The 25,688-nt window shown below is 36.1% G+C and overlaps 2 protein-coding genes and 1 long non-coding RNA gene across 3 annotated transcripts; all 3 read right to left on the reverse strand.

The window, feature by feature from the left end:
* Window positions 1–812: 812 nt before the first annotated feature.
* On the reverse strand, window positions 813–8,352 carry LOC144435382 (uncharacterized). Its single transcript, XM_078123978.1, has 14 exons — window positions 8,277–8,352; window positions 7,754–7,855; window positions 7,393–7,584; window positions 7,075–7,144; window positions 6,433–6,473; window positions 5,719–5,901; window positions 4,952–5,131; window positions 4,627–4,791; window positions 3,925–4,133; window positions 3,554–3,687; window positions 2,884–3,135; window positions 2,382–2,565; window positions 1,547–1,647; window positions 813–899 (listed from the first exon to the last, which is right to left on the reverse strand). Exons 1-14 carry the CDS (start codon window positions 8,350–8,352, stop codon window positions 887–889), a joined length of 1,902 nt encoding a protein of 633 aa, XP_077980104.1. The 3' UTR covers window positions 813–886.
* Window positions 8,353–8,602: 250 nt separating this feature from the next.
* LOC144435203 (uncharacterized) lies at window positions 8,603–10,276 on the reverse strand. Its single transcript, XR_013480887.1, has 3 exons — window positions 10,220–10,276; window positions 9,497–9,537; window positions 8,603–8,655 (listed from the first exon to the last, which is right to left on the reverse strand). It is a non-coding gene; the product is annotated as an uncharacterized LOC144435203 (long non-coding RNA).
* A 279-nt stretch (window positions 10,277–10,555) lies between these two features.
* LOC144435384 (uncharacterized) lies at window positions 10,556–25,181 on the reverse strand. Its single transcript, XM_078123979.1, has 14 exons — window positions 25,132–25,181; window positions 20,245–20,333; window positions 19,692–19,763; window positions 18,718–18,793; window positions 17,507–17,701; window positions 17,207–17,276; window positions 16,394–16,437; window positions 15,964–16,146; window positions 14,721–14,822; window positions 14,396–14,593; window positions 12,759–12,941; window positions 11,809–11,928; window positions 10,869–10,970; window positions 10,556–10,755 (listed from the first exon to the last, which is right to left on the reverse strand). Exons 2-14 carry the CDS (start codon window positions 20,323–20,325, stop codon window positions 10,556–10,558), a joined length of 1,626 nt encoding a protein of 541 aa, XP_077980105.1. The 5' UTR covers window positions 20,326–20,333; window positions 25,132–25,181.
* Window positions 25,182–25,688: the final 507 nt, after the last annotated feature.

Consider the following 25,688-nt stretch of genomic DNA (forward strand, 5'->3'; position numbering starts at 1 on the left):
CGACGGGCATACACACGCACACAATTCTATATCCACTTCATTACCTCTCCTTACGAAAGGTAAACACACAACTCGATGTCTAAGGTATATGTTGACATAACATTAAACAATTGAGAACTCGACTAAATTTGATTCATTATTTCGCCTATTGTACAGTGCAGTGGTGTGGGGCATTATTGTGGAAGTAAGCAAAAGTTGGGGGATTTAAACCTCTTGAAACAGTTGCCTCGGTGTTACCTGGGCAAAAGTTTTGAATTTACAAGCTGTGTGAACAACAAGAGCATCTTTTTTGTTTTACTTGGGGTTATTTAAATTCACACGACATACGACCATACAAAGTATTCAACATTCTTGAAACAATCCACAGCCAAAATGTTTTGAGCGAGTTTTATTACGTTTAAGTATACCTTCACTAATAATTAACCAAGAACCCATTATCGATAACCAATAGCGTAAATATTAATAATCAAACAGCGTAAAATGGCATGTATATATATATATATATATATATATTCAAAATGTTAGAAATGTAACATTATCCTTTTGAAAAAGAAATCCACCTGTCAACGAATTTTTAATTTAACATGAAGGCAAATTTTCCAATGCTTTATCTGAGATAAATTGTACATATATCGTAAATCAAAATTGACACAATTAATTGTTACAGTAAAATATACCGCCACCGTATATGGATCAAACTTGTCAAATGTGCAAATGATATTATAATCATAAATCATTATAATTTTTCAAGCTGGACGTCAAATTAAAGCATTTTGCAGAGTGACAACACAATTGATGATGTCATCGTTAAATGGCGTCGTTAGGTTCCAGTATTCGTCATAATCCATTGCGTATCATATCCAGTTAGTGTGTCCTGTCCAGTTAGTTAGCCTTGACAACTGTAAATGAAAAAAGAGAAGAGTTACACAGTAATATCAGAATTCTAATTAGAGTTGCACAATTGTAGAGTTACAAGTATAGTTTTTGTAGTTGATTAACTATGACATATTGTCGTTGTTGCAGCCTAACAATATTTCTTTCATACCGCCCATTCATGTTAGTGTTCACCGGCTCTGTTTTATACAACCACGCAGAAACTAGTAAGAAAGTACACATTCTACACTTACAGATAACAAGTTAATGAACTGCAACTAGATGCAGACACGTGGGCGCCAATGTGTTGACGTCTACATTTGATGTCTGCATGGTGGTGCATCAGTTCATTAGACAAAATAGCACAAGAAAATGTCTTCAAACTTGATATCTTAAAGTGTGACATGTACAGTTTCTTAGTGGCTTCTGAGTGGTTGCATCATCAGAGCCAGTGAACACTAACATGAAATGAGTAGTTCGAAGAGCATCGCAAGCAACAATTGCATTTTCGAGTTTTTGTATGATTTTACATTATCAATTTTGAAAGTCAGTCACACCCTCAAAGTATTTCATTGCATGATAAGAGATATGTCACTACGTGTCGATACCTTTTCCCCACAATATAAGTGTCCAGATTGTCTTTGTCGAATAGAATGGTAACTTAATTACGTACTTGTTTGATTTCTTCAAGGGACCATGAGTGATGAAAGTACTGGTAGAGTCACCGTCATCAGACAGGTCAGAGATTTCTCTACGTTTACGTTCCTGACAGCCCTGTAAATAAATAAATCAGACAGGTCAGAAATTTCTCTATGGTTACGTTTCTCACAGCCCTGTAAACAAATCAGACAGGTCAGAGATTGCTCTACGGTTACGTTTCCCACAGCCCTGAAAATAAATCAGACAGGTACGGTCAGAGATTGCCCTGATACAGCCCTGGAAGAAAATCGCAATAACAAGTGTAGGCTGTGTGCACATGCTCATAATGCTGATAATTCCATTGTGTTCAGCGAGGCGAAGTTAAACAGAGATTTCCATGAAACCTATTGGTTAAGACATATTTTATTTGCTTATCAAAATTACTGGAAATGTTACTTTTTCGTGTTTTTAGTCATCTTTACTCCAATCTCATTGGCAAAATGTGTCAATACAGGAATGGCATTTATCGGATTTAACATTCATTTATTATTGTATGGGTTTAATTGCTCACTGCTTGGCGTGAAAGCCGCCAAAAATTGGCTAGGTTGACAGAAAATCACTTGTCGCATATGAGTTACATACGGTTATATCCACTTCACGAAAGATACTCTGTATTGTATTGTCGCCAGCATATTTAACTGGACTGTCGATTCAAATTATAGTGTAAGGATGCATGTTGCTATCAAATCTGACGTAGTCCTTGGAAGAAGGTTTTCTGTTTCGAACTCCGATACCTTACGATTAATTAATGAATAATGTTATTCATTAATAAGAAAAAGCAAAGCTGTGTTTGCATTTCCTGTGCATACCTGTTGACAGCGAGTTCCAGCTTCGTTTTTCTTGCATACATGAACTTTACAGTGTATATACAGATTGATCTCCTCTCCATCCTCAACATCATCACGGTTTACTACATCATAGGCATCCCAGCAGAAATGGAGTGTAAGATCATCATTGGTTACATAGGGAATCATGGTATTATTATCCCGACACCTGTTAAGAGGATAGACGTAGTATTATTCATTTATAAATTCACCTTGCAATACTGACCACTTGATGGGAAATCAGATATTTAATCAACACCTATTGTTGAAATGTGTGATTATTGTTATTCCATATTCAATACTAGTATGTAACACAACACCTCTTAGTGTTTTGATATATATAAATATATCATTATATATATATTGATAAGTAGAAATCTAATGTGTGTACATGACATAAATGTTAGTTATAATAACTGAAATTCAATATAGGGAACATAATGTTAATAGGCAACACGCACAGAAATTTTAAAAAAAATCAACTCACCCATTACTAATCATTTCATAATGAGGACCAATGGCGTGTGGGTCTTCACTTTCTGATGCATAGCATTCCTCAGCAAACAACACCAAGGTAGGGTCGTGTAACTCCACTCGAATACCAAAACAGATGAACACGCCATCGCATATCATAAGTGGAAAGTCGTTTTCATTGAACAGAGTGGTGAATGAGTCATTTGTGTACAACGTTGCGGTGATGTTGAATGTACCAAAGCCTCGCAGAGTGACCAGTACACAGCTATGGAAACAACGAGTAAATAGGTGAAAAATCATGAATCGCTTTGGTAGAAAAATTACCACTCAGATTACTTTAAGCGATTTCTCTCCTATGACAAATTTTCACTGACAGCGCAACAGTGAGTAATTCACGCAACTGTTTTGAAAACGATTGTTGATGCTACCGTCAACTATTTACCACATTTTAGAAAAAAATAAAAATACATAAATATACACACATATATGGGACACTCTTGATGACGACTATGCTTACTGTGTATGTTTTCCTAATTTCTATACCCATGTGGACAGAATCATCGCATTTCAGGCTCAAATACACTTACATTTCTTTCCAACGTGAAGCACCATTAAACAGTTAAACGAATTGAATCTGAGAGCGTTATGTGATATTTTTTTCAAGAATCTGGAAACCTACTTACCATGGGTTGGTAATGATATGGATAGGTACAATCGTGTATTCAGTCTCATAGCAACATTCCAATTCAAAGATTTCCGTTCCTTTTTCGGTATGTATTACGTTGGTGTACACGATTCTGTTATCGTCAGTCTTTTCCTAATCAAGAAAGTGAAACATTTGTCAGCAATTTCATGTCCTAAGAACATCTGTATACATTTGTGAAGTTTGTAATTTACAATGTATGGTTTATGTTACAATCGAAAGATTTGTTAGTATAACATCCAAAACCATCGAAATATTTCAAGTGACAGAACACACGGACGATGACCACACACGGACTACATCGAATGGAAAGTAACCCTATTTAATTCAAAGTGAATATTCTATACGTACATATGATGTAGTGCCACACCCGTCCAAATCAGTAGTAAATTCGTAATAATATTGCCCTCCGACATAGCGCCCCCTACCGACACAGTTAGCATCATTCAAGTAATATCCTCCTGGTTCACTGTTCTGATGGGGCAATAGTTTATGCAACCAGTCGACGGATATAGTAGCTATAATTCTGTCAGCCTCACAGATGATGTCTTTGTTGAATTCTGTACACATATAAAATCAAACAGATATCAATCATATATACACACATGTGTATATAGATGTATTATGCTATAATCTTTCCATAGTTACTCCTCCATGGTCACAATAATGCACTATAATTGAATATATACCACACGATTTGATATATAATGCAAATATGATTTCGCTGATGATCTTCGTATTATGTTTATGTGTTTATGATTCTTAAAGGATGTAAAAAAAATAGCAAATTAAATGAAAATAGGTCATGGTAGATAAATGATATATTAGTGCCACATCGAGAGATACTGCTATTTTTTAAATGAGACCCGTAAGGGCAGAATGATGTTGCTGTAAATTGCCCATAGCCAGGGCTTAACGTCAACAGGAAGACAATATTTATATTATCTTCAACTTGAGGACTGGATTGCACTCATGAAACTTTAACATACTAAGTTACCCATGGGAAAAAAGACAAAGTACTTGACTTCTTGAATCGGGACTATTTTACTTTACCTTGGCATGCTCTCTCACACTCTCCGCTTGTATTGTATTTGTTTTTGTTACCATCACAACCACCGTAAGTAAACTGTTTGCACGTATTGTCTCTCGGGTCAAAATACCACATCGGAAAGGATCCTTTGCATGGGCCGGGGTCAGGATCGAGGCAACAGGAGTCATCTGCCAATGTTAATCGTAAGCTGGTTAAAGTGATTTAAATTTGAAATATATTTACCTTTATATAATCTACTCATCACTATATAATACAACATGTACATTACTTGCGAGCTTAAAAAATTGCAGATGAGAATTTGGTATAAAGTATTGATTTGATATTTACCTGTACAGTGTTTGATACATTCCTTCTTGCTATCAAATCTGTTTTCGTTTCCACCACATCCACTGTATGTAAACTGTCTACAAATGCGTTCCTTACAATCATAATACCACTTGTCTTCTTGTCCATAACAAGTACCGTATTCTGGACTTGCGCAGCATGGAATGTCGACTTCGCCTTCACCTTGGAGCCAAAAAAAAGAAGAAGCGGTTAACCCAGTTTATTACCTGTAGTTGTGAATTTGATTAACTTGGTATATTTTAGTGATGAGGTTTGGTTAATTTGGTCTTATTGACTTGACTATTAGACAATGGTAGTTACTGATATATACACTGTAATTTCGTTGGCATTTTTGTCGGTGGTAATTAAATGTGAATGTTTGCCATGAGAACAGAAAATAGGGGTTACTTACGAAACATCATAAGCTTATTACACGGAACCGAATGGTTGATTAAATACATAAAACAGAACGTCGGCTAATTCGGTTAGAATGCTTATATCGACTTAATGTAGCTGTGTTACTAAAATTTATCTAGAGCTCCACAACACTTTGTTTAAGGTTAACTGTCTGCTATTGTTATGACACCGTATCCCTTATTCTTATAGGCGTATAAGTCATATAATAAATAATTCCATAGCCCATTGCACCTGAGCATGCGCACTCTTAGCATTGCAATATTGCAATTGCGGCGCTCAAATTGGAATTGGTGACGGATCGACTGTCTGGTCCTCGCAAAGTGTACAGTACAGTACAGTGTAAAAATATTCACCTGGACAGCAAATACCAGCATTACTGTCAAAGGGATAGGTACATGAATATCCGATAGGGCATTGCTCAACAACTGTATTCTCCAGAAAGGGTAACACTTCAGGGTCTACGGACGCTACATCACAGAACACTGTACCCCCTGGGACCGTCGTCAATGGTGATCCTGTAGGACAGGTCGTGCCGTCTAAAACAAATAAAGTAAATATAGTGCAATAATGTTGACCTTGAATTATCACATCATGCATAGACTAATTATGGCTTTAATAAAGTGTAATAAATGCAAGATGCTTTGTCAAATGCACTAAAACATTGCCATTAAATTTGTACTTATGACATACAGTGTTGTATGGTTAAACTAATATCATTTTTGATTCTAGTAATATTTACTCATTTTTTACCCTATTGAGAGATATCTTACATTATAATTTCAAAGATTCAATGATGAAAAAATAATTCTTAAACGCGGGTATAATTTATGTTAATTAAGTGGAAGGACCTTCAATCTGAAGAACCCATATATATGTAAATGATCACTAGAGTAATTCTTACAGGATTTGATAATTAACACCATTCAGTTCGAAATTAAAGGGCACATTGAGAACTTTCCCTGTAGAAAATGTAAAAAAAAAAAAAAAAAAAAAAATTTAACATCTGCATATAGAACCACATATGAATTTTGAGGAGATCTAATCAAAACTTTAATTTCTTTACATACCACAGGCTTCGAATGTTATGATCTGATTGGGATAGCAGAACCTGAAAAAAGAAGTAAAAGTATTCTCGAGAAAATGTAAATACCATATAATAAGGCCAAAAAAATCAACCCATCGTTTGGTTCCTGTAATCCGACCAACCCAGTTTTCCACTGCCGACCATAAACTTATTTTAGGTAATTCGAAAAAAAACATTGAAAAAATGGAATTTTTTTGCAAAGTCGTGAGAGATTTGATGACATTACTGTCTTGTGATCAAAACAACATGGCAGAATACACTGTATCACTCAGTGTCTTCTGCATATCATACGGAAAGTGCGAACACATCGATGAGGAAGTCATTTTTGTCATCTACGTATATTGTAACAAACCGAGCTTGCCCCCCCCCAAAAAAAAAAAAAATAAAAAAAATTAAAAAAATACTCAATCTACCAAGCCTGTTTTGGGTGTTACAATTTTTTTATTTGACCTAATAAATAAAATAATGTGAAGTTTAGTGTATAGTTGTGTAGTCCTCTATAAAGATCGAAGTTTATTTACCCAATATAGACCCTGCACTGTGGCCGATTATGCAATTTTACCTCCATGACTTGAATAACATAAATTGCTCTCTGAATAATTATACGAATTAATGATTAACTTACATTCCATCACAGTTATCCCCGATAATGTATGACACAGCTTCATAATCAATACCATTAAAAGTGCAAACATCTATTTGAAATAACAGTGCAAAGAGAAGTTCGAAAGTTGCAGATAAAACGAAATACAAATATAATAACTAGACCATGGGTTTATTGGTTTCTGAGGTGATCTTGTGAAAATATATATGTATTTCTAATGTTAATATTTCATAGCAGACGGTGTGCCTAGGATATTCGCGTTTTGTGTTCCTTTTCACCATTTCTAAATCTGTGTTACTAACTTTTAAGTTAATATGCTAATTTTCAAAACTTACTAACCTGAGCAAATAAACGGTTCATCACATTGAATTCGTTCGTAGTCATCGCCATCGCAAGGGAACACCGGGTCAATACACTCTCGCCGTCTTTCACGCCAAGTGTCTATCTCGTAGCTGATACAATCAAGATTTTCATCCAAATATTGAGTAAGGGGTTGACAGGATGACCAGTCACTCCAGTCTCCCCACTGACCTAAAATTATACAGAACAAAGGTATAAACAGACTCTTTTCTTCTCCTCTGATCCAACTACAATAGATTGATCTTCACTTTTAAATTCGACTCAATTGTGTGTGTGTGTGTGTGTGTGTGTGTGTGTGTGTGTGTGTGTGTGTGTGTACTTGACTAAAAGTTATCCTTACCACAGTTGTTTTCGTCACTTCCGTCTCCACATTGACTGATGCCATCACAGATCATAGCGTTTGGAATACACTCATCAGAATTAACACAGTCAAATTCACAGGCTGTGGATGAGACAATGCACTGTACGTTAGTGAAAGTAGTTTTGTTAATCATGAACCAAAAATCAGTCAGTCATCATCAAATATTTTCACCTAATAAACCAAGTGGTGACCTCTCAAACTTGCGCTAGAATTCTCTTCGAATGCAATAGAAGCCGGTTGTTACCGTGAAAAAGAGTGTCGTCTGGCTTGTCTCACTAGTATTGTAAGATTCTAGAGGCATGCTTGACAAAATTCTTAATACTGATGTTAAATTTTATCGTCTGGTTCAACAATGATCACAATTCAAATGTTACAGTGTAATAAAAAACATGTAGCTCTTTTTATTTTGATTAGAGTTTTGTCGAGCAAGCCGGTGAACTGTAGCATTGTTAGTGGGTTTGTGTCTAGTAACTAGACTACGCCCTGTTTCCCAATAACTCACTTAAGTTTATTGCAATGAGACTTCTACTTCTTACAGCTTTAAGGGAAGGAATATCATAAATAATCCCATAGTCCATTGCGTCTGAGCATGCACACTATACAAGTTGGCATAAACAGTGCTCATTAGGTGATGAGGATGAGTTGATTGGTCTTCGCAAAGTGAGAACGATGACCATTGTGGCAGTACTCACCAGGACAACAAATGCCAACAGTGACGTTTGGACCGAAGGGATAACTACATGAATATCCGACAGGGCAATCTTCAACAATTGTATTCTCAAGATATGTCAACAGCTCAGAGTCTAAGGACTCTACATCACAGAACACTGTGCCTTCTGGTACCGTTTCCAAAGGGGATCCTACTGGACAGGTAGTTTGTTCTAAAAGAAATGAAATAAATATTTGTAATTATATTGGCCTTGAACTATACAACAATGTTCGACCAACTCTATCTCTTAGCCTGTCTTAAATGTGATACAACTACCTACTAGCAGCAAGTTTCTCTATTGATCACAGTGTAAAATTTCCCTCCCTGATGTTTAATTAGTATACATTTCACTGTGGATTTTAAAATAGAGTCTTCAGGATAGCGACACTCTGCGATATCTAATTTGGTAAAATAAACAAAGTTGCAAACTTGTATTGTGTCCTAGTTGCTAATTCAACATCAAATGTTGGAGTTGTTTGATTACCGCCTGAGTGAAGTAAGTAACTATATGAGTGTCATATTGTATGTGTAGTGACTAGCCAGCCTTGGTCTTAACAACATTATGTTTACAATTAAACATCCGGGATTGAAATATTACACTGTGATCAATAGAGAAACTTGCTGCTAGTAGATAGTTTCGGCACAGCTTGAGACGGGCTAAGAGATACGGTTGGACGAACATCGTTGTAACATTACCTACAGATTAATGATCTTGATCAATTGTAAAGAATTGCAATACATTATCCGATGCAATAAAATGTTTGAAGTAGTTGTTACAAACCTTTATATGAAACCAACAATTGTTATGCCTTGAATTGCATTGTTTGATTTATTGTGGTAGCCGCTCAAACTTAAAGAACATATTAAGAACTTTGCCTACAAAGCTTAATAGAAAGTAAGTAAGATATCAATAGGTATATTGCCTGCATGTAAAACCAGGAATGAAGTATTTCCACAGAATTCGAGCTTCAATATTTTTACAACCAATATTTTTATTCTTTATGCGTACTTACCACAAACTTGACTTTCTTCGATTGAGCCTAGATAACAATATCTGAAAATGAAAATGAAAATAGGCTTCCAGAGAAAACGATAATATTATAACGAATGGGTAACTTGCAGTTTATAATGATGAACGGGCAATTGAAGTTTAGTATATATAGTTTAAGTTAGAAAGACAAGATCAAAATGATCTTTTTCTCAACATATACAGCTCCTGTGGCGTTGATTATAATGTTAAGTGTTACTTCCAATAAATGCTACAGCGAATTTCACAACACAATATTCAGCTGTTCTTGTTGATACACTGACGCAGAAACCAATACGAAACTAGACATGCTACACTATAAGATAGCAAAATTGAGTGAAAACACTTTCTTGCTACATTTTGTCTGGATGAATGGATGAATGACGCTGTAAAGTGTCACCCTGCAGACATCAAATGAACACCGCAAAGGACGTTTTACGCGTCCTTCATCGTCCGAATGTCTGCCTGGAGTTACAAAAAAGGTTATTTCATTTAGGCTAAATGTAGCAAACATACGATCTTGCTATTGAAGTATGGCATATCCAGTTTCTTGCTGGTTTCTGCCTGTTTGTACAACCGAAAAGCTGAATGGTGTTATGAAATTCACTGTAACTATGAAACAGCGTTTATTTCAGTTGCATTCTTACCATAAGCAATACAAATAAGTTAAATGAACGAATTAAATTGTTATCATTGATGACTTACTTACCTCAAAGTACAGTTGTCCCCAATAATGTATGTGATAGATCTATACACATTGCCATCTATAGTACAAAAATCTATTTGAAATATAGGAGCAAAGGAAATTATCGAAAAGATCAGATAAACAACCAGATAAAAATGATATCGCACATTAGGAAAAATGTAGATGCTAGGTTTTGTTGTTTTCTGCTATGTATCGCTTACTTTGTAATATTTAGATCAGTTTGATATGATTGCTACCATTGTTGTTTCTAACAGCAGGCTTGCCCTTGATATTCGTACATAGTTTTCGCGAAAGCGTCTTTGCTAGCTATCAACCAGTCTTTCATTCTGATATCATAGTTTACTTACCTACGCAAATAAGTGGTTCGTCACATTTAGTTCGTTCGTAGTCACTTCCATAGCAAGGGATTTCGGAGTCAATGCAATCTCGCCATCTTTCCTGCCAAGTGTCAACCTCATTGACGATGCAATCGAGATTTTCATCGATATATTCAACTATGGGTGTACAGGGTGACCAGTCACCCCATTCTCCCCACTGACCTAAAATTATACAGAACAAAGGTATAAACAGGCTATTTTATTCTCCTTTGATCCAAACCACAAACCTGCTTCAATTACTATGTGTGTATTTGATTAAAGATTAATATCCTTACCACAGTTGTTTTCGTCACTTCCGTCTCCACATTGACTGATGCCATCACAGATCATGTCGTATGAAAAACACTCATCAGTATCAATACAGTTAAAGTCACAAGCTGCGGATGAGACAATGCACTGTACGTTAGTGAAAGTAGTTTTCATAATCATGAATCAAACATTACGCAGTCGTCACCGAATATCTCCACTTTGTACACCAAGAGTTGACCTGTCAAAACTGTACTAGAATTATCTGTTGGTAATACAGAAGTCTGCAAACGAAGCAAGCTAGTAACCCGAATTCTCAGACAGAATTGAAACAGAGCGCTGTTCGGCTAAACAAAATCTCCTACTTACATTGCTAGTTTATGTTGTCTGGCTCGTAAAATATCTAATAACATCAATAGTTTTTATCGTGTTCATCAATCCTACTAACATTGTTACACTTTAAAGTCTGACACGAAAATAACCATGTAATCTTTTAAAGGTGTGAATGACATAAAAGATATCTGCAATAATAGTAACATTGTCGTCGAGTCAAACGAAGGTCTGTTTCAGGTAAACCGGGATTTGATTGTAGTATACATGTTGCATTCAATTAAGGACGATTTCTAAGAGCATCACCCCTGTGGAATAGTTTAGAAAGAATTGACATTTTAAAAAAAGGTTGTCTTAGTCTCCCTATGGATGACCATATACGAGAAATATAAAAATATATATATATTTGATAGTACACATATTGGGATGCAAGTCCCGTTATTTATGATAAGTTGCTAACCTGCACGTTCAGTGTCAGTGCAGTATATCTATCCCTTCTTGCACGAAACTTTGAACTTTGATGAATAATGTGAAGACATCAACACATCGTTCTCAATAATAATTTATGTGTGATCATGCTTGTCTTTACATAATAAATTGTCTTTCCTTTTTAAAAAAAATCATGGTTAATTGTAATACCTTCTAAGCAGATGTCTCCCTTCTGTCTGTATCCATCATTGCAATGACATCCATAGGTACCATCAGCCTCACCACAGTAGGAATTGGGATCGTCGCAAGTACCATCGATACATGGTATTACTGATGACAGAGTGTGGGTGTAGGTATGATGTGTTCACGAAAAGAAAGAAAAATATATAGCCAGTTTTAAACAAATATGTAATAACATCGACAAGCTTTCCTCACCAATACAGCTTTATATACAAAGGTAAATACGGAAGGTAATACAACAAATGAAACAGACATACACAGAATACAAACAGACAAAGAATCTGTTGGTTATTAAAATACCAAAATAAAATCAGTTTACAGAGTCAGTAACTGAGGACTACTTTCTGACATGGGCGTCCAGCTTTGTCATTCATTCTTACGAGATAAAAATTTAAAATGACACGTTCCTCTGGATCACCCATAATCATGCAAATTTTGAAGGTGCTAAAGAGATCCCACGTGATCTTTCTATTGTAATGTGATATCTTCACATATGGCCCCTGGAGAATGTTGACAATTTCTACAGGGATCACTGGATTGAGAGTATGCAGTTCTTGATTGATATATAGCATGTTGTGTAATATCTTAAATTGGTATTCACTTGATTTGCTATATCTATCGATACCCTACAACCTAATTCGTGTTGTTTTTTTCAATCTATTATCTCAAAATTGAGAGAACGCTGTTTAGAAATGTCGGACCAGGGAAGAGCAATAATCTTGCCAAGAAATTTGCTCTTAAGTTCACATTTCGATAAATCTTCAATCAACACGCTTTCCTCACCACTACGAATTTATCTTTCATCTTTGGCAAACTGTTAAGTCCGTTTCACTAAAGGATGGCCTTTAGGGAAAGAAATACTCCATCGTGACAAGAATAACAAACGAATGTTCAATTTACGTCATAAAGTGAATACGTACCCGTACAGCAAACGCCAATAATGTCGTCATCAAAAGGATAATTACAAGTATATCCAATGGGGCATTGCTCAACGATAATGTTATCCAAAAAGGCAAGCGCTGTAAGAACAAGGTGTGAACCACACAACATAGAGCCCTCTGGGACAGTCTCATATGGTAACCCAACGGGACAAGTAGTGCCTTCTAAAAAACAAATAACATATTATATCAATGGTTAGATAATCATCGTGACCTTTAACAATAAATTCTTCTACAGAAAAAAATGAGCATTAAATTTATTACGATTAATACATGCATGCGATACATTCCATAACATATGCATTTATGGCATAATACAATCAAATTATTCTCATTCAGTGAACTTCACATGCGAAATAAACACTTACAGAGATGCCACACACACTTGGGATGTAGAAGAAGTAGTTGCTTATATCAGTAGGAAATTAAATATTTGAAGACATTAAAAATCACTACGTTCATGTGTATCATATCAGCAAAGGCGTGTTTCTACTACACTGTAAGATCATAGCAATATATGCTTATCACTTTTAAATGTGATTAGGTAAAAGAAATTGCTAAAACATGTTATCTAGCTTAGCTACTCAAACACTGACAGACAAATATGTGGTTCTCAACATACTTTCGCATATCATATAGATACAGTTGCCAATAATTCAAACACCAGCAGACCTTGATTTCTAAGCCTCGTTGGTGACATAAATACAGACACTGTGTTTTAATCTAGTATTTAATTCTTTACATACCACAAATATTGTGTTGCTCAATCAAACCACCTAATATGCAAAATCTGAAAGTTAAAAAAGTAAAAAAGTAAGATTACAGAAAAATCATGATAGTACGGTATAGATTACGAGTTAGCATAGAGGCTGGAGTGTTGATATACGCCAGTGTATGATTTGGGCTTCCTGTTAAGATGGCAGTATGTTGTCTACACAAGACATAAAGACCATGTTGCGGTGAATGTTGCAGATGAAGGAGTTCTTACCTGAATCGTAATACCCGAATAAACGACATAAATGATTTTCTGACTCACTCACCCTACATTACAGTTGCCGTCGAGAATGTATGATACATGTCCATATTCAACGTCATTTATATTGCAGTAATCTATTTGAAATGATAATGAAACAATTAATGTAAAAACATGTAGAAATAGAACGAACAGTTTACGTAAATGCAATGCTGTCAATTGTTGATGTGCAATTTTGTTATTTGCTCTGAAGATTACATTTGATTGTTGTGCGAATATTTCATGTTGTTGCTGCTTCGTTGAAAAAAATACACCTTCACTGTAAGCTTAATTCGTTTCTCTGCCAATGTTGTTACAAAATTTAAAAATGTGGTTAACAGCCAGGTTTGCTTCTAATTACAACCAGTGACAAACACACATTTACAAACGGAACTTGTTACAAACAGGAAAAGTAAACGAATTAATTGGGATTAATAGCACGTGGTACAGTATTTTGGAATTAGACTTGTATCACATTTCATCGTTTCATTTTTTACTTCCATTATGCTCTACCGAGTGTTGTTAATCCAATTCAGTTGTTTACTTTCCTGTTTATAACTAGTCCAGCTTGTAAATGTTTGCCTGTCACCGGTTGTTGTTTACTTACTAGACTCAGAACAAGTAAATGTGTCATCACATATTAGGTATTCATCTCCATCTCCCTCACAAGGAGATATGTCACATTCTCGATATCTTATCTTCGCAGTTTCAACCACGAGCTCATTACTGATACAAGTAAAATTGTCATAGTAGTATACAGAGATCGGTGTACACGATGACCAGTCACTCCATTCGCCCCACTGACCTAAAATCATACAGAACAAAGGGTTCAAATAAGGTGACGGGTTTTTTTCTATGATCCAACTTCAATAGCTTGGACCTTTAACCTGGTTCAATTACTATGTGTGTATTTAACTAAATGTTATCCTTACCGCAGTTTAATTCGTCACTTCCGTCTCCACATTGACTGATGCTATCACAGATCATAGCGTTTGGAATACACTCATCAGAATTAACACAGTTAAATTCACAGGCTGTGGATGAGACAATGCACTGTACGTTAGTGAAAGTAGTTTTGTGAATCATGAACCAAAAATCAGTCAGTCATCACCAAATATTTTCAACTAATAAACCAAGTGGTGACCTCTCAAAACGTGTGCTAGAATTCACTGTACGTTAGTGAAAGTAGTTTTTGATAATCATGAATGACAAATCAGTCAGTCGTTATCAAGTATTTTCACTTTGACCTGACAAATTTGTACTAAAATTGCTACTTTTTATCATCTGACCAGACACACTTTTGACTAACATTGGTACATTATGTAGTTTGCCTCTTGATAATGCAACTATAATTAATACATTGTGATAATTTACGGGTGTGGATCACCTAATGATAACTCATATAAAGAAAATGTAACATCAATGGTAAGAAATTTGTTGTGCCAGACGATAAAATGTAGCCGAGCTAGTAAGATTTCGCCCAACTAGACGATGAAATGAGGCCATGCTAGTAATATTTTCGTTGAGTCAGACGATGTTGTTTCAGCTAATAAACTGTCTTCGATTGTAGCATATCATATGTTTCATTAATTATGGACGATTTCCAGGATCAGCACCCTTTTGGAATGCTCAGAAAGTTAGGCTATAAATATTTTGTCTTTGTCTCCCTATATATAGAGAATAATGAATAGACACGAGAAATATAAAAAATGCATTTGATAGTACACATATTTTGGTCGTAAGTCCCGTTATTTATGATGAGTTTCTAATCTGCATGTTTAGTTTCAGTGTAGTATAACTATCCTGTCTTGCACGAAAGTTTGAAGCTTACTGAACTGTATGATGACATCAACAAATAATTCCCAATAAAGGTTCAGCACATAAACTGCTTGAACCTTCAAAATCTTTTTCAAAAGGGTTCTGAACTTAGCACTGTATTATGTGCCTTCAATTATACTTCGATTAAATGTTTCCTTTTGTGGAGTGATTATGCATGTGTTTATGTTACGAGTTGGTTTCCTTTTAAAAATCATAGCAAGTTTTAAAAATTGATGTGTTAACATAAGTAAAAGGATTTCTATTTTCAGAAAGGAACGCTAAGAAAATCTGCACAAGAATAACGTGCCACTGTGTGGTTTTCGACATAAAAGGGGTGCCATGTGATATGGTACTCACCTGGACAGCAAACACCGAAGGTGTATTCACCTAAAGCATAATTACAAGTATATCCAATGGGGCATTGCTCAACGATAATGTTGTCCAAAAAAGCATACGCTGTAAGAACAAGGGGTGAACCACACAACATAGTGCCCTCTGGGATAGTCTCATGTGGTAACCCAACGGGACAAGTAGTGCCTTCTAAAAAGCAAAAAGAAATAAAATATCATATTAATGGTTCGCATACACTTGGAGCATTTATTCGCAGCAGTATCCTAAGTCTCATTTCCTTAGTATGAAATATTTGTCTGTGTATGAAATCGAAACCGCGACAGAAGTACAACATCTCGACATAATCCCATGTCTATTCTTCTTGCAATGTTGATTACATAAATACAGACACTGTGGTTAAACGTAGCACATTAAACGTATTTAATTCTCTACATACCACAAATGTTTGACTCTTCAAACACACCGCCTAATATGCAATATCTGAAAGTGAAAATGAAAGGAAGGTTGCAGACAAACTATGATACTACGGTATACATAACGTGGTAAGAAGGTGTAGTGTAGATAGATGCTACTATATACCTTTCTGTCCTGTGTCATGATATCAGTCTCAAAACAAAGAAATATAGAACACATTTCGGTGAGTACATATTCAATGTTAACTATGTAGGAGTGGTTGCCACGATAGTAAAAGTGACCATGTGTATGAAAATAGGTGCCTTTTGTCTTCGGATTGAACAAAATAACTACTATTCTTTTATATTTGAAGGAAACCATGCTAAACGACATACACCAAGCGTGTGTCTGTAAATCAATAATTGGAAAATGTGTACAAAGATTGTACGCAAGGCAGTGACTGTAAATAAACTGGGTAAACACCGCTAATCACCACGTCAGTGTGACTCACGGCCAGTCTGTACTATGTACGCCTGTAGCTTTTCCATATATTGAAAAATCACCATGCATATATTTAAAGTTGGTTTACTATTGGTTAAAAGGGGCTTTACTTTTGTTTAACCGATTTTATCACAAATCATGAATCAATTTTTACACAATGTTGTCGTGTTTTTGCTATCAGTGGGTTATAAATACGGACTGGATTTGAGTTGTTTCAAGATGTGGTCTTTTTTCAATTAGAAAAACGTATAATACTATCTAAATAAATACCCATTTATCATCCATCTAATTTAAGATAACATGAATTTTACCTGAATGTACGAATTAAATGATTATATATCGGTGACTAACTCACGCTATATTGCAGTTGCCATCAAAAATGTATGATACATGTCCATAGTCCATGCCATCTATAATGCAGTAATCTGTTTGAAACGACAATGAAGCAAAAAAAAATTTAAAATATGGACAAAAAAAACAATAAACAAAGAGATTATGTTGATATTTTGTTTGATGTTTTATTGTTGTGTGAATATTTCAGTTTGCTGCAAAAGGTGGTACACCTTTAGTAGAATTCGTTTCCCTGCCAAAAGTGTTCCCAAAGCTTGGTTAACAAAATAACTATTTTCAATTAGTTTCTAATACGTTTACTTACTTGACTCGGAACAAGTAAATGTGTCGGTACAAAATTCGATTTCAATGTCGTCGCCATCACAAGAAGGTGCGTCACATTCTCGCCGTCTTTCACGCTGAGTTGGAATCTCGTACTCAATAGTACAGTGAAAGCTTTCGTCATAATACACGGTCGATGGTTTGCAGGGTGACCAGTCACTCCATTCACCCCACTGACCTAAAATTATACCATTATGAAGATGAGAAGACTTTATTGATTTGAGAAAGTAAGTGACAGGTCTGCTGTATCCACCTAGTATTGTTTGCATACTATCTTACTAGTCTGAGAGCAACATTCTGAGTCCAATATTCATTTTTTTTCCGCACGTGCTTTTTTGGTAGCCGGTGGAGTTAAACAAAAGTGAAGTTTGACAAGGATATCTCTTTAATGTAGAGTAACTAAGTTTCTGTCTCGTTTAGAGAATTATTATCCCTCAGCGACCAATTTGTTTGAAAATCAAAAAATATCTTAATTTACATAAGACTTGCCACTGGAAAGCTTGTTCGTGATAATGAATAACGCTAAAATAATCATAATGAAAATTTGAGGTCACTACCTTGTTTTTCAAGGAAATCAAAAATAATTTATTTTCACGGTATTCGGCGGCCATTTTGGTTTGGCTGAATATATAATCAAATATAAAATATACTGAAACTAAACATTTTGAACGGGGAGTGAAGGAAGCTATCTACATCCGGGCTCTTAAACCATCATTGAACAGAGACGGAGGGCGATATAAACTTCCAGGCACCTATGACCCCTTATTAGGCTCACATGCCCATAAGGTCACGTGTACTGAATAGTGGGTCAATCTGTTGACAAAGACTGAAGTGTGCAGTCGAAAATTTCAGGTAAAATTTTCAAGTTGTATTTGAAACAAAAGTTAAATTGAATACTATGGTTTAATATTATTTTCAAAAATGTGCATGGTGATCCTAATTATTTTTTAAACCGAGGATGTGAGAGACTTTTCTTGATTTATATTGCCAAGTTGTCTATTAAATTAAGATATATTCTAACCCTGCATAATATTCACAGTCAGTTTAATACAGCAACTCGCACGAACGCACCAACTACAGCAAGTTAATGTACAAATGACTTCACCTATACCTCAAACACAAACCCGGGGGAGCACAACCTAGCTATCAACCTCATAGTATTAGAATAAAGTTACTCTACAAGTATAAACTCACCACTCTGTCGTCGTTCAATGGCACCATGTCTAAATGCCGAGAGTGGGTCTTCCATCCTTTCAAGTAATACGTCATTCTGTCGAGTATACGTACGTAAAATATGATTGTATTAGGGGAAGCCTTTTTAATTGCCATGTTTCTCATGACACTATGAATATAAATACTCGACGCCCTCTACGACCAGACGATAAACAAATACTATGTTTAACATACATGATGGTAATATGACGACACCACAAGTGTGTATCAGGGCGAAAATTATTATTTATCACTGAAATTTAGTATATGAGAGGAAACCAATGGTTCATCGTTTTCCTCTAACTTTAATAAGCCATTTTCCGTCTCGCGGCAGATCTCACGTGATCCCACGAGATCCCATTGAGTGCATAGCAACCACGTAAGGATGGTCAAGTTGGAGTATCAAACGTTTAGCAACACCATTGTTCTCATTCTAGATGATATGGTCACAAAAGGCAGTATTTTTTCAGATGAAGGCGTTGACTTTCATGTAAACAAAATGGCCACCCCGAAAGCTACCTACTTGGCAAACGTTGTTAGGTATATTTGCATATTTCTCGAGATCTGCCAAGATACAAAATGGCTCATTGTCGATTTAAATCTACACTAGCAGCAATGGGGATATTTCTTTCATAACCAAGATATATTCACTCAACATTAGTCAACTTCTAAACAACCATTGCATTTGATAATTAGTGGTCAATATTATCTGTAGGCCGTGTAGTGGCAAGTTTAAAACTTGAGAGAAAGCTCGGTTTTGAATCTGTCACCATGTTAAAACTGTACCAATTGTAACTGGAGTATCATTTTCCAGATTAGATAACTACAATATATATTCACTGGAAATTGTTTAAATACCAATAATTAGACATGTAGTACGGAGATTTTGGGCCAACCAGTAATATCCAATATATCTCGAATTTTGGCCTCGAAAAGAATGAGAAATAAATACACACCTGAGTGTTGACTTTGAAAGTAGGATGGTTTCTTGAGTTTTCTCTCAAATGAACTCGTTTCAGAATGTCATCCTGGTCGAAAATAAAAATACAACATAATGAGTAAAGAGTGTTATTTATTTTTTGTATTAAATTAATCTTCAATTTTCCACACCTTTGTTCACCTTCATCTATCACAATTACAGATTGGGGAGATATTACCATTATATACGTTATATGCTATATGACAATGCATATACAAGTGGTAAGACTATGACAGTTAAAAAGCATATATCACATATCATATTATCATTACATTGTTTGATGCATACTCTCAAACATGTACACACACACACACACACACACACATACTGAGGCAGACAGACAGACAGACAGACAGACAGACAGACAGACAGGCAGGCAGGCAGGCAGACAGACAGACAGACAGACAGACAGACAGACAGACAGACAGACAGACAGACAGACAGACAGACAGACAGACAGACAGACAAATATCATTCATCACAAAATGGCAGACGGGCTGACGAATTACGGTTCAAATAAAGGCACATACCTGCTTGAAAGGGAATGCTGCGTTCGTGTATAGTACAGCCCAAATCAACAATGGTAATAAGTAAGGTGCTATCGATGACATGGCTGCAACTAAAGGAAATCATAATTAAAAGAATATTGGACAGAGAAATATAGTACGTACGTACACATCATACGTACACATACATACATACATACATACATATACATACATACTTATATTCACTTTTATATATATTCATGAGCGCATAGTAGAACACAAGTCTTGTTAAAAGGAGGAGGCGCTCGTCACTTGTCTGTTCATAACGACTGGCCGAACATTTTCGCCTTAATAACATTCACTTCATGTGAATAATATAACAGAACCCCAACCCCCCGCCCCCTGACAAGTGAGTGCCGGTGTAGTAGTCGTGCGTGGTAAGCACAAAACTGTAAATACTTTGTAAACCTCGTTATTATAATTTTAATTAAGACATATTGATAGAGAAACAGATGTCGGCGGAAATTAGAAATAACAAAATTAACCTTTGAAAAAAAAATGCATGAACTGTTCTCAAATCCCGAAATGACTTTATACTGCTCTTATTTATTTTAATGAAAGTTATTATTATTGAAGGAAATTATTGTTTACAATCATGCTTTTTTCAGCAACAGGAACTTAGCCTTACGATCGGAACTAATATGATTTCGGTAAAAGTTTGATTCCGTCTAATTGGCAATTATTGTTACATTGAGTGTTATAGAATTTTTGTTTATTCAGCTACGATAAAACATCTGTTAGCCTAAGGCTGAAGCGAAGGAATTTCAGAAAACGCGTTGGCTACCCTAATTACTTTTTTTGTCGCAAAGCTGTCGAAAAATGGCGTCCGCAACCATGTTGCTAATTTTGATATTTTAGTAGCAGAGCTGTATAACAAATTCATTTCCAATGTATAGTCATACGTTATCATTGCCTACTTGAGTCATACATATTTTGATTTTACATTAGTGAGTAATCAAAAATCGAACTACAATGCAACCTCCTATAAACTCGAAAATTTATTCTAGACTGCAAGATCCGTAATTTAATCAATGTGACGTCATGAAATATATTTGAAACAACCTGTGAAATAGTACTGACAATTTCATCCTAGTTTTATAATCACTAGTACTACCCGTGCAATTTCTCCCTCCCCCTCCCTCTTGCTCCCTCTTTTGGTTAAATCTGATGTTTCAGTATTTTTGTACAATTTCTAGCAACTTCAAATAAACAAAGAAAAAGGGAACAAAACATTATTACGGACAAATACACACGTTACGATTGAAATAATTTTTTTTAAAGACAAAGTTTTACCACAGGTATCTAACAAGTAACTATTATAAATTAATTTCCCAAATTCTCTCACCAAAACGTCGATTTACCAATAAATAATAACCAGATACTTTGACTTTCAAACTACTACTACTACTACTACTACTACTACTACTACTACTACTACTACTACTACTACTACCACCACCACCACCACCACCACCACCACCACCACCACCACCACCACTACTATTACTACTACTACTACTACCACCACCACCACCACCACCACCACCACCACCACCACCACCACCACTACTACTACTACTACTACTACTACAACTACTACTACTACTACATGTACATCATCTGGGTACATCAGAAAAGGCTCAAGCTAGTAGCGCTTAATGTAATGGCAGCAGGTTTGTTTTACTGCTAAAATGACAACTCAATCCATACATTTTTTGACTTTTTTGAGGTTTACGTAGAATAACGACTCAGTAACAATCACATCGGCCAATTAAAATTTGTTTTGATGGTATCGATACCAGTTTCATTACGAGGGAAATAAGTTGATTGAAAGGTACTGATGGACAACTTGTTCATCTAATCTATCACCGGATGGCAAAATATTGGGTGCAGTCTCCAGCTTGAGAATCTGACAGTCATTTAGAAATCACTAAAACAATATACTCGTGCCATCAATAAAATGATCCATCGATAAGAGGTTTTGAACAGTGAACGAAATATATGCACGAGCGATAGCGAGTGCATATATTGAGTTCACTGGTCAAAACCGAGTGGTATACCTTCCCCAGGGGGTGGTTTATCGCTATTATATTATACCAGTATATTGAAAATATCGGAAACAAGATAAGAACTAACGTTTTCTCGTTTCATATGCGCCCCTGTGGCTAATTTGCATAACAATAACGCTGCTTTCAAGACAGCTGATCTTGGCCTCAACGTGAACGTCGTGCAGCGACTGGATTTATTTTACCTGCGAATCGTTTCTAGGGATAATCTGTACATTGATCGGCTCATTAAAAGTGCACAGTGATGAATAAACAACCTGTTTGACTCAAGGTATAAACTTGAAGTGGTTTATTGAATACAGCATGCTTCGATCGTTCCCGGCCGAATTCGCGACTCGGTGAAGTGATAGACAGGTTGATATTTACAATGTATTTATATTACTGGAAGTTACGTCAGTAGATTTTCGGGTTTGAGGATTTCCCTCTCGGATTGATGACTGATACTCTAGGACAGGATCCCAGAAAAATTTCTATTTAGATTAATGGTAAGTCGGCCAGTGTAAGTTCTTTCACTTGCTTCATTTTTATCGGAAAGGACAGGACAGCTCACCAATGTTTCCACTCCAACTGGCCGCGCCGCGCCGAGGTGGGACCGATTTCGTGCATGCCTTGACCTTAGTACATGTAGTAGGCGATGATTTGAACAAATACGCGATGACTTGGTTGCTTTCGAAATTTCCTTCAATAATATCTCATAAAATATTGTCTCATTGAGAGAAAATCCTCCTCTGACAATTCGAAGAGTTCACTATCAGTATCACGGCGGACTACAACTCAACGCTCGTAGACGAACAAAATTTGGACGCGTGCCAGCAGTGCATTATCGTACCAGCAGTGCATTATCACTCGTTTTAGACGCGCTAGTTCGATGTCTAGACCAATCAGATCCCTCGATTTCCACCATCAATATACTGGTATAATATAATGTGGATTATATTATACCAGTATATTGATGGTGGAAATCGAGGGATCTGATTGGTCTAGACATCGAGCTAGCGCGTCTAAAACAAGTGATAATGCACTGCTGGTACGATAATGCACTGCTGGCACGCGTCCAAATTTTGTTCGTCTACGAGCATTGAGTTGTACTACAACTTGTAGTCCGCCGTGATACTGATAGTGAACTCTTCGAATTGTCAGAGGAGGATTTTCTCTCAATGGGACAATATTTTATGAGAAATTATGAAGGAAATTTCGAAAGCAACCCAGTCATCGCGTATTTGTTCAAATCATTGCCTACTACATGTACTAAGGTCAAGGCGCTAGGCATGCACGAGATCGGTCGCGGTCCCAGCCTCGGCGCGGCTGGAGTGGAAACATTGGTGAGCTGTCCTGTCCTGTCATAAAAATGAAGCAAGTGAAAGAGGTTACACTGGCCGACTTACCATTAATCTAAATAGAAATTTGTCTGGGATCCTGTCCTAAAGTATCAGTCATCAATCCGAGAGGGAAATCCTCAAACCCGAAAATCTACTGACGTAACTTCCAGTAATATAAATACATTGTAAATATCAACCTGCCGCCATGCCTATCGTCTCACTTCACCGAGTCGCGAATTCGGCCGGGAACGATCGAAGCACGATGTATTTAATAAACCACTTCAAGTTTATTCCTTGAGTCAAACAGGTTGTTTATTCATCACTGTGCACTTTTAATGAGCCGATCAATGTACAGATTATCCCTAGAAACGACGAGCAGATAAAATAAATCCAGTCGCTGCACGACGTTCACATTGAGGCCAAGATCAGCTGTCTTGAAAAGCAGCGTTATTGTTATGCAAATTAGACACAGAGGCGCATGTGAAACGAGAAAACGTTAGTTCTTATCTTGTTTCCGATATTTTCAATATACTGGTATAATATAATAGCGATAAACCACCCCCTGGGGAAGGTATACCACTCGGTTTTGACCAGTGAACTCAATATATGCACTCGCTATCGCTCGTGCATATATTTCGTTCACTGGTCAAAACCTCTTGGTATACCATCCCCAGGGGGTGGTTTATTGCTTAAATATACTACATAATCAAATAGCTACTTCTATTTCCTTATATATAGATTATATTCGACTTTTTAATATTAGCAAAAAAAATACTTCTAAAAAATTATTCAGCTACTAGAGAAATAGTTGTTTGACGAGAAAACTGGGCGTTGAGATATTGTGATCAGGTGAGAGGAAAATTAATCTCCCTGCGTTGTCACAGTAACTTTAAGGAGATTAATGAAAGTATATGGCACGTGGTTTGGAATTCTTTTGAGTTCACATTTATCTTAAAATGCCAGACGATTTCAAGTTTTACTTGTATCTAATTATATAGAAGGCGCTTTTCTTAAAGTAAACGCATTTCTTTTCTTTTTTTCAATTGAGATGATAAAGGCCAGAGGTGAACGAATTGTTTCAAGATTGGGACTGGTTCCAGAGGAATTTGATTGAGAGAAGTTAACATCTCGATCTGGGAAGTAAAGTGAACTTTATACATTTCAATTTGTTTTAGCTTTTTCTGGTTGATTGTGTCTCGGTGCTAGAATGACTTGAGTGTTTTGCTCAGTTGTGTGATCGTTCGCTGATCTTCGCTATATATCGGATCGTTTGTGATATGCATAGAACTAGCGACACCAAATATTAATATACATACGCACGCGCCTACACACACACACACACACACACACACACACACACACACACACACACACACACACATTTTATGTTGCTGATAATCCATGCTTATCAAATATAAATATACAAACCGTCGAAAGTTCCAAAGTTATAAAAACAGGCAGATATGTCTATAATACATACTCACCTGACAAGACCTTCTCGCTTGCCACTGCAGTTAACAATGTCGTGTGCAACCGATCACGAAATAGTTGTGTTAATTTTTCACGGTGCTTATAAATATGTACAATTCAATTAACACCAGCCAACACATACATTTTAATTAATTTATATTATTCAGGATACACAAAAGACCATGATTATAATAGTACCTTTGCATTTCAAAAGATTTGTTCGAGAATTAAATGCATGTTATTTCAATTGAAATTACTTATCGTTGAATGTTTAGGAAATGTGCCATACGCTCTGAACTACTCGTAATACTATTCTGTGGAATATTTTTCTCCTGTTCGTTAATTTCTAGTCATAAAAATCTTGCAAGCCAATCGAGAGCATATTTTTTTCGCAGAAGCAACCGTTACGCAAAAATGAGCTTACGTACGTACGCGGGGTAGCGTAGGTGTAGGAACAGTTTACGACAGTTCAGTTATGCGTTCAGTACTGTGCATTTAGTGTTACATAAAAATTCTTATTTTATTTGGAAGAGTCATGAAATGTCGATGTTTTACTAACTGTCAACAAATT

Source organism: Glandiceps talaboti, chromosome 5, assembly GCF_964340395.1.
Source record: "Glandiceps talaboti chromosome 5, keGlaTala1.1, whole genome shotgun sequence".
Taxonomy (NCBI): Eukaryota; Metazoa; Hemichordata; class Enteropneusta; family Spengelidae; genus Glandiceps; species Glandiceps talaboti.